Genomic DNA, 10,899 nt, shown 5'->3' with positions numbered 1-10,899 from the left:
GTTTTTCAGTTTTAGTTTTCAAGCAAAATATTATACACACATAATAATCAAATCTAGATCTAAAAAAAAAATCTCTAGTGAATAATGTAATTGCATACAACATATAATACCGGACAACAATGACGATGACGAACAAGTTGAAGTAAAAAAAAAAAAAAAAAAAGTTTCAAATTTCAAGGATGTTGCAATACAGCAAAAAAAAATGAAAACTAGAATTTATTGCATAATAATCAACAATGATGGTTATGAAACAACAACAACAACAACACTGGAAACAGCCAAAGGCTTAATATGTTCATATATCCAGATTCATTTATTTTTTTTTTAAACGGAAAATTCTTTGAAAATTCTTTGAAAACAACAATTCACTAATTCTCTTTGTATGTGATATATATGAGATTATGATGATGAAATTTATCATTTTTTTTATGGCCATAATAGTGTGTTTGTGTGTGTGTGTTAAATTGAAGTAAATTATTGCATTTTATATTTCATTTTCATTTCATGGAACAATAATTCTTCAATTCAATTCGTTGGTGGTATATTTCACGCTTACGTGATTTAGTTGATCCAGTTTGAGATAACCCGTTCAACCTACACACACACATAGCACACACCATGAAATTCTAATGGCCATAACGTTGTTATGGGATTTTCAAAAAAAAATTTTTTTTCTTCATCCCTGTCTCTATATGAAAAAAAGGTGGGCCGATTTTTTTTCTTTCTTTCCATTTCCATAACATTATTATCATGGATCATGATTGTCGTCGTTGTCGTCGATGTCGTTGATGGATTGGATCGTATTGATCGTTTTCTATTCCTCCCTCACTCACCCATTCATTCTCTTTCTTTTAGCATCATGCACCCAAAAAAAAAGAATATGAAAATGGAACAGAAGGACAAAAAAAAAATACAGACACACACACACACACACACACACACAGAGAGACACACAATACAAATGTCATTAAATGAAGATTAGATTAGATTAGATTTTTTCAACGAAAAAAAAAATCGAATTTTCACCAACACACACACACCGTGTGGAAAAATTTTTCTTTTTTGTTCAAAAAAATGAGAAAAAATGTAAAAAAAAAGATGTTTGCTCGAAACGAACGAGAAAAAAAACCATGGGCCCAAACCAAAAAAAAAAAATTCTCTTCCCATCAATTTCTCTCGCTGCCACTCAGTTTATCTATTGGTGATGAAAATATTGAGGAGAAACAAAAAAAAAGCTGGCAAATTTGTTGGCATTTGATGAAAAAAAAGCCTGTCGATGTTAACCAGAAAAAAAAGAAAGAAATTTTTCTACACATCCATATACATACCATAGATTGGGATAAAGATTAAGAATTTCAAATCCGATTATAATAATGCTGCTGTTGTTGTTGTTGTTGTTGTTGTTGGTTAGATTTTTTTTTTGTTCATCATCATTCATTGATTGATTATTGGCAAGAATAATAAACAATGGTGTTTATAATGATATATATGAATATGATCATCTGCAATATTTTTTTTTCGGTCTGTGTTAAAATTTTCAAAAAAAAAAAAAAAAAATTACACCTGATAAGTTTACCAGTCAGCAGCATTGGTAGCAGCATTGACATAGTAATAGTGGTAGTACCAAGTTTGAAATAATCGTCGTCAGATAAAAAAAAAGTTTGGGCGCTGTTCAATACTTTTTTGTTTTGTTTTGTTTTCGTGTGAATGATGAAAACTTTTTTTTTCATTTATTTTTCATTTTATTTTATTATTATATATGTGTGCGGTAAATATGTGTGTATGTGTGTGTGTGTGCATGCATGTGACAGATAATAAAAAAAAGTAGTGAAATGAAATGAAAAAAAAATTACCATGAAAATTTATGGATCATCAGTAGACTGACTATATATTTACCGAAAATTTGTTTTCGGTTTTTCTGTTCTGGTTAAAATTCAATCCACCAGCGAAAAAAAAACATACACACACACACACACAAGTTTTGTAATTGATTTCAAAACGAAAAAAAAAATTCTGGTTTTTTTTCTTGCTTGCTCATACACATTCACCAGAAACCTCTCATTTTTATGATTATCAACGCACGCACACACACAAAAATCTCATTGCAAATCATCATAACAATATGTTTGTCTGTTTGATGTGGGTCATATTTTTTTTTTTGATCTACAGAAAAAAAACTTTCCACACAAGTAAATTTTTTTTTTCGGTGAAAAATAATTATCATTTGAAGGACATATGGACATAATATTCACGTATGGCTGTGACATGGACAGTGTGTGTGTGTGTGTGTGTGCAAATATAGGAAATTGTTCCTGGAACAATTTTCCTTTTTATTCCTAGCCATTTTATTGTCTTTTATGTGATATACTTTTTTTCTGTTTGGTCTACTAGTTTCATTTCCAAGAATTTTGGTTTATTTTTTTTTTTGTTGTTTCATTCTGATTATTTACATCTTTTTTTTCGGAAATAAAAACTGAATTTCGGTGACAATTGTCAACCAAAACAATAATAAAAACTAGCAGTAAAAAAAACTAGTAGTAATACTAGAATGGTAGCCAGAAAGAAAGATAAATTGAGCCATAAATTTTTCCAGGTTATCATTATTATTATTGTCATTTGTATCATTTACAATCATCGTCATATTTGTGTGTGTGTGTGTGTGTGTGAGTCTCAACTTTGACATTTTTCATAATTTTTTTACGTTTGTTGTTGTTCATTTCCTCCCCTTCCCAAAAAAAATCAGTAGTGGACAACAGCAGCCAAAAAAAATTAATAAATAAATGACCAGCACGGAAACGCCTCACACAAACTCTGTTCGGATATGAAAAAAAAAATCAATCTTGCACTGTTATTATATTTTTTCTATTCTTGTCATAAAACAAAAATTCTACATTTTTTTCGGCGGATTTATTCCTCATAGAAGAAAATTTATAGCAAATATCAACGCACCATCAGAGTAAAACAAATGGCCCAAAATATAATGAACCAAATTTATTATGTAATGATGATGATGATGATGATGATTACTATTTTGGCATTTTTTTTCTAATAGAGAGCCAATATTTCCACCACCAACAAAAAAAAAACGACACACACACACACACAATGAAAAATGGAAATGGAAAAGTCATTGGATTGTAATAAGAGATTATTGATTGGATTCTATTTTATTCTGTACATCATCATCACCATGCACACACACAGAATAGACCGGTGGCTGGCACTATTGTTCATTTATTTCATAATTCTACAATTCGTTGTTTGTGTTGCCACTATTTATCAAATATCAAAGTATCAAAAGTTCATTTTTTCTCTGATTTATTTTTTCCACTCATTCAATCCATTTATCGGTGACAGTTTGAATATTTTTTTTTTTTTTTTTTGAACAACAAAATTAACTGAATTGTACATGACTGGATATTTTCATTGAATAATGGCCACTAAGCTAGTCAATGACAATGATGATGATGATGTGGTCATCTTTGTAGCGGTAAACAACTGAATTGTGATCAAGAAATAAAAAGAAAAAGCAAATAAACAAACAAACACCGAATATTGAATAAGAAAAACAGAACAGAACTGCAAGCCGAAAAAAATGCTCAATCAACAACAACAGAGCGAAAGAGAGAGAAAACGAATAAATTTTCTAGTACAAACCGATGATGATGATGATGAAAAAAGAAAATGAAGAAAAAGCCAATGATGATGATGATGAAAAGAACTAAGACAAACATAGCCAACACATTGGACAAGACAATGTAATCAAGAACAAAAAAAAACGAAAAAAAAAAAACAAAAATGAAAACCAGCAGCATCATGATGATAGAGAAAAGAATATAGGCAAACATCTTGGTTTTCGGGAATCCAAAAAATCATGTGGATAGTGGATCTGTGGACCACACAATTGTTTTTTTTTATTTTTGTGTTTGTTGTTTGTCCAAGTGGTTTTCATAGTTGATTAAATTAATGTCAAAAATGACCAACAACAAAACCACCATTGTAAAAAAAAGAAAAGAAAAGAAAAAAACAATATACACATCGATCATTGATTATTTATTTTGAGGTAAAGAAAAAAGAAAATTGTTTTTTTTTGTTGTTGTTCTGTAATCAAGAATCACATGATATACCAGCAGCAGCAGCAGCAGCAGAATCAAATCTTAATACACATGCAGATGCACAGAGGAAAAATAATTGAAAATTTCAATTCTGTTAACATTTGAAAGAATTTAAATTTGAAAAAAAATTGAAAATTTTAAATCAATATTATAGAAACGGTGGGAAGAAAACTTTTTTTTATATATATATATTCAATTAATATAATCGAAAAAACAATGACAATGATACGGGTTACGGAATTTCACAGATCAACACAGAATTCGATGCAAACAACAAATTCTGGTGGTAGTAGTAGTAGTAGTAGTAGTCAGGCAGAAAAAAAATGATGATGATAAATCTTATGTAAATATTTGTCATCATCATCATCAAAAAAAATAAAAAAATAAATAAATAAAAGTGGAAAAAATATGACACATTGCCATATTCATGTATTGTTTATATATTCATATAGAATATATATATTCTTATAATACCAAATAGAAACTCACTTACACTGACAATAAATTCTTGGCTCTAGCTCTCTGTCTCTCTCTCTACCATTCCAAGTCATTCATTTCTCTGTTTTTTTTTCATGGAGAATTTGATGGACATTTTTATTGATCATTCATTCTTACATATTTGAATTTTATTCAATCAAAAAAAAACATGACTAAGATGATGCTTCATAGATGATCATCTTGATGATAATTTTTTTTGCCTAAAAAAAATCCACTCATGTATATGATGATGATGACTTGATTAAAAAAAAAATAACACCAGTAGTAGTAGCAATAGCAGTGTTAGTAGTAGTGGATCACGTATTCAATTTCAATTTCATTTCATTCTTGACATTTATCGATCTCTATTAATATTTTGCCTTTTTTCATTCATTTCAATATATATTTATATTCATATTCACAACAACAACAACAACAACAACAACAAAAAGAAATCAGTTTTGACAAGTCGACGAAAAAAAATTGATTTTTTTTTTGCCACTGCAAAGAAACAGTATCCATACATGTATACAGACAAAATCAAATTCAAAAGAAGAAAAAAAAAATGAACGCAGAATACAATGTTCAAGATACCATTTTTTTCAGTGAAAAAACAGTGAATCAAACATCATCATCATCATCGTCAAATAGCCCTCAAGGCAATGATGATGATGATGATGATGACAAATTCATAAATTTTTTTTTGTTTTGTTTTTATATTTGCTTAGTATTTTTGTTAGTTTTTTTTTGTGGAAATAGAATTTCATTTTCAAGAATTTCTTATTCAAGAATTTTATTTTTTTTTTGTTCGCACAACATTTACCTAATAATGTTAATAAAAGTTGAACATAAAGAATATGGTGTAAAAAAATTGTTGGCCACATTCTGATGAATAAATTCATTATTGATGATTGTTTCGATGATCGATGATTGAATGTTGCTGTGGAATGGTTGTTGCTACTGTTGCTGTTGTTGTTGTTGTCGAAGAATTTATCAAAAAGACAAACAGGCTAATGATTTATTAAATTGGATATCATCATCCATTGGAAAATATTTTTGATAACAATGATGGTGTTGAATATTGATAATTGAATCAAACAATTTCAATCGCACATATTTTATTCGACATTTTTGTCTTGGTTTTGGCCAACATTTTTGTTCAATTTGATCATGTTGATGTTGTGGTGGTTGTTGTTGACAGCTTGATGATGATTTAATAATATTCATCATCATGTTGTATTTCTCCATCATTGATGATGGTGGTGGTTGGTTGGTTTTTTTTTGCCAAATTTATATCTGTTGGCTCTGGTAATAATGACAATGAATTTATTTTATTTTATTCGTCCATCACTTTTTTTTCTATATGCCATGTGAATATAATGAATTGAACTGAATTTACTATCATCATCATCATTTACTTCTCATTATCAGAACAACATCAAACAAATGATGATGAACATTATCATCATCATCATCATCAGAATGAAAAACGAAAAAATTCTTCGAGCGTAAAAGAATTAGTTTAGCTCTCTCTTGCTCTTGCTCTTTATCGGCCGTCTATATTTTATTGACGACGATGATGATGATTATTTCATGTAAGAATATTCTGTTTTCGACATGATGATTTTTGATCTGCATATTTTTTCCTCTTTGATTGAAGAAAAATTATTCAACAAAATGAATGACAATGATGATGATGATGATGAAAACTTTTCCTAAGGGAATATTTTCCGAAAACATAAAAAAAATGAGACGGAATTTTTATTTCAACTTTTTTTTTCTTTCTTATTTGAATTATTTTTGCGCAATTGAGCAACTTTTTTTGAGTGAATAAATGAATGAAACCAAAAAAATAGAATCACCCAAACACACACATACACACACAAGAATATATGGTTCCAAATATTTGGAACATCAACATTCTTATACACTAACAAAAAAAAAAAACAAACACACACACCAAAACACTGAAATCAAACGAAGAAGACGAACAAAACACAAGAAATGAAGAAGAAAATTTTTCAGTTTTTGAAATTCAAGTAGCTATTTGATGTCATTGTTTCATTTTTTTTGTTTTTGTTTTTGATTCGAAACGGAAGTGAATAACAAATACCGGCGACACTGGTGATATTGGTGATGACAGTCTAATCAAGAGCAAGAAAGAGAGCGAGAAAACGGAAAGTAAATCCAAATGATGATGATCACACCATTCAGTTATCATGATGTTGACAATGGATGAATCGAATGTTTGAAAAAAAAACAAACAAACAATGTGTTTGCTCGTGTGTGTGTGTGTATATTTGTCTATAGGAAGAAGGCACTTATAGCATGAACGAAAAAAGGCATTATTTCACAAACACAAAGATTTGAATGTGAAACAAAAATTTGAATTTAAAATGATGATGATGATGATTTAAACAACGAAAACAAAATGGAAATTTCGATTCATTTTGAAACATGAAAAATGTGCATATTTGGTCAACTTTTGAATAGTTTTTCAACTTTTCAATTGGCAATATTTTTTTGTCGTCGTTTTTGTTGTTGTTGTTGTTGTTGTTTTGTCCACACACACACACACATTTAGCCGATGGTCGATTCTTGGCACCTTTTTTTGTTGTTGTTGTTGTCGTTGATGTGGACTGGTTTTTTTTTCATTCGCATTATAATTTTATTCAAATTTATTCATTTAAGAATTTTTTTTCCATCCATTCATTCATTTAGCTGATGTTACAATCATCGTTTTTTTTGTCGACATTATTCACTGTTTCAGCTATTTTTGCGTTCATATAAATAATAATATACCGTGAAGTTTGGTTCGGATAGCGTCAAATTCCACATACACATACACACACACACAGTGAAAGAATGAAGGAAAACTTTACTTTGAAAATCGATATATTGATGGAACAAAAAACGGAAAAAAAGCAAAAAAAAAACTATAAATAAATTCCCATAGCGAATCGGATCAATTGAATAAAGTTTTTTTCGTTCGTTCAGCAATGAAAAAAAATGGCCGATTCAAAATACCGTCATATATGTTGTTGTTGCTGCTTTTCATTTGAGCTTGATGGAATTATGAAGTTTTTTTCGTTATTGTTGTTGTTGTTGTTTTCAATTCTGTTTCTAAATTGAAAAATTAATTAGCTTTAATCTTTGTAATGTAATGTTTTTTTTTATCAGCAATTTTTTTTGTCGGTTTTGTCGGTTAGTTGGTTGGTTGGTTGGTTGGATAGATCAATTTGCTGTATATATAGATAAAAGTCAATCACTCACACACACACAAACACCATGGCTTTATAGTGGAAAAAAAAGGTCAAAATAACAAACAAAACACAGTGTTTTTTCAGTCTTGTTGGTTAGGTTAGTTCAACAACATCATCATCAAAGAATTGAATTGAATTGAATTCTTCTTTTTTATTCTTCTTCAATCATTTGACAGTAATTGGATTTATTCTTGCAACTCTAATTCTGGAAAAAAAAATTTCATTGTTGTTGTTGAAAGTTTTCCACTGTGTTACTGGATCATTGTGGATCGACGAAAAAAATAAACAGAAGCGAAAAAAAAAACTTATTTCAATGTCTGTCTTGACTATTTTTTTCTGGTGTTTATTTCGTTGTCGTCATCATCATTTGTCGTTGACATTTCGTTGTTGGGTGAAATGAAAAAAAAAAATTTTTTTTTCTCAAGAAATTTTTACGTAAACACTGGAGAAAATTTCTTTTACATTTTTTATGTTCACTGCTTTTTTTTGATCATCACTTCTTTTTTTTTATTTTGTCAGAAAAATTATTTTTCTGTTTAACAAGTTTTTCCACTTTATGTTGAAATGATGATGAAACTTGAAACACACCCACACACACACCGAGGAAAAATACAAATAAAATTATGAATGTGGATGATAATAAAAAAAAATGTCACAAACACAATCTACACACCCATGAATGTGTGTGTGTGTGTGTGTGTGTGTGTGTGTGTGTGTGTGTCAAGTCCATAGAGAATTTTTTTTTCAAAATTTAGCAAAACAGAATATTCAGAATCCATGAGCAAATTTTGATCTCAATTTTCTGTTGTTGTCATCATTATCGAGGTTATTTTGTTTGACTAAAAAAAAAAATTTTGAGAAAATTTTATTGAGATTGATGACGACTACATGAACATTGATGAATGATAGTTTTTTTTCACAGTAAAAATAAAAAGTTTACAATGATGATTAAATGATGATGGATTCAGATGTTGGCGAAATAAAAAGAATTAATTTTGAATAAATTTAAAAGTTTTTCACATTTATTCTACACAGAATAATTTGTCATACAGACACACTGTTTTTGTTGTTGTTAGTTGAGTAGAATAAATCCTGAATCCGGTAAAAATCTGGTAATATAAAACAGAATCATTTCATAAACAGCTGATGATTGAAATATTGGAAAAAAAATGTATGAAAACAATCGTCGGTCGGTCGGTCGGTCTGTCGGTTAGGTTGGTTTGGTTGATATCAATGTGTGTGTGTGTGTCTGTGTACGATGTAATTGCCAGCTATCAAAATAATCATCATCATCATAATTGACATTACACAACTGCAGACACACACGATTTGGTTGTCGTCTATTTTGTAAATGATGCGCGCGCTAGTTTTAGTTATAAGATTCGTTTTTAGAAATTGGTTCGGTTCTGGAACAAAAACAACAACAACAACAACAACAATAATAATAACAAAAGATGAAAGAAAAAAAAAGGAGCGACGAATAAATGTTTGTTGGACCTATTCGTTATTATATTGGAATATAATGATGATGTTGATAGTGCTACTACTATTCTGATGATATTCTGTATCGATTCTAATGGCCATTACACTACTACTACAACAATGCGATCAGACATACAAAGATCAGACGACAAAAAGAATTGTTCGTTATATGAGCTAGATATATTTCGACGATGAAAAAAAAACTAAGAAGAAGAAGAAGAAAAAAAAATTCTAGTTTGATTCAATCAACGCAAACTCGATGAACCTAGAATCCAAACGAATGGATGAAAAAAAAAAATTCTTAAACTCATCAATGATGGTAGTGGTATGATGGATAAAATTCTGGAACCACCATAATGATATATACACATTGCTTATACATTGATTATTGATGATGAAACGAAAAAGGAAGCCATAACAATATTTTGTAAGAGAATTTTTGTATATTTTCAATTCTTTTTTCCACTCTCTCTATTAACAACTGTTCCATTTGGACCAACAATTTTCGGTACAGTAGCAGTATAGTTTAATTTTTTAAAATTCGGCATTTATTTTTGTGGACTCAAAAAGAGTTTTTTTCTTTTTGAGCTTTGGCAATAATATATTTCTGTTACGGAAACAAAGTTTTTTTTGGCTGTTTTGAACACACACACACACACGCGTAAACATGTTCCAAGAATGCAATGAAAAACAGCAATAACAACAACAACAACAACAACAACAACAACACGAATAATAACAATGCACAATATACCGACCAACCAACAATAACATGATGATGCTGGTTGGTTGGCTTTCTGCGCAAAAAAAAAAAATTCTTGTGTATTTGTTAAACAAAACAAAAAAAAAAATTCTGCAAACCAACAACAACAACAACAGAAAAACTTGGTCGCTAAACATGATAATATTATTTGACGCATGACATTCATATTCAAAAGTCATATATGAATTAAGAATATTCACATTTAAAAACTCTTGGCCATTTTAGCAGCAAACAAAAAAAAAATCAATCCTCATTATAAAGAGGATGGGAAATTTTTTGTTTTCTGGTCCAAATATGACAATTGACGCAAATATGTGTGATGCATATCATCATTATTGTGAAATGGAATTATAGACCAACCAAAAGAAAAAAAAATAAGAACTCTTCATTATTATATAATCGCAAACAACAACAACAACAAAAATAGGAAAAAAACAAAAGTCAGTTAGTTGACATGAATACGAATGAATAAAGAATGAAAAAGAAAAAAAAAATTCTAGCACAGAATCACCATAATGATGAATTGTGTGGAATTGTGATTCAAATGGCAATAAACCAAATAGCAGTAGTAGAATTAGAATTCATTGCAAGCACTGGCAATTGAATATCCTAATTGACAGAACCGGACACAAATGATGATGATGATGATGATGATGATCCATAGAAAGAAATCTAATAGATGAAAATAGATTAGAAGCCATACTGAACATCACACACACACAAAGAGAGAATGTCCACATGTAGTGTGAAAATGGTAAAATGTCAATTCTGTTATACTGAATTCTTGTTGATTTTTTTT

The 10,899-nt window shown here is 29.4% G+C and overlaps 1 protein-coding gene across 1 annotated transcript in view; it reads right to left on the bottom strand.

Annotated features, from left to right (window-relative positions):
• LOC124493170 (protein turtle) overlaps nucleotides 1–7,076 on the bottom strand; it is a 34,033-nt gene extending 26,957 nt beyond the window's left edge. Inside the window, exon 1 of the mRNA XM_047056248.2 lies at nucleotides 5,416–7,076. Coding sequence (XP_046912204.2) covers nucleotides 5,416–5,494 — 79 coding nt within the window. The 5' untranslated portion in view covers nucleotides 5,495–7,076. The remainder of the gene's footprint in view (nucleotides 1–5,415) is intronic.
• Between the last annotated feature and the right edge of the window lie 3,823 nt (nucleotides 7,077–10,899).

Source organism: Dermatophagoides farinae, chromosome 1 (genome assembly GCF_024713945.1).
Source record: "Dermatophagoides farinae isolate YC_2012a chromosome 1, ASM2471394v1, whole genome shotgun sequence".
Lineage (NCBI taxonomy): Eukaryota > Metazoa > Arthropoda > Arachnida > Sarcoptiformes > Pyroglyphidae > Dermatophagoides > Dermatophagoides farinae.
The sequence above is the reverse complement of the archived record's forward strand: the minus strand, read 5'-3'. Positions and strand labels throughout refer to the sequence as shown.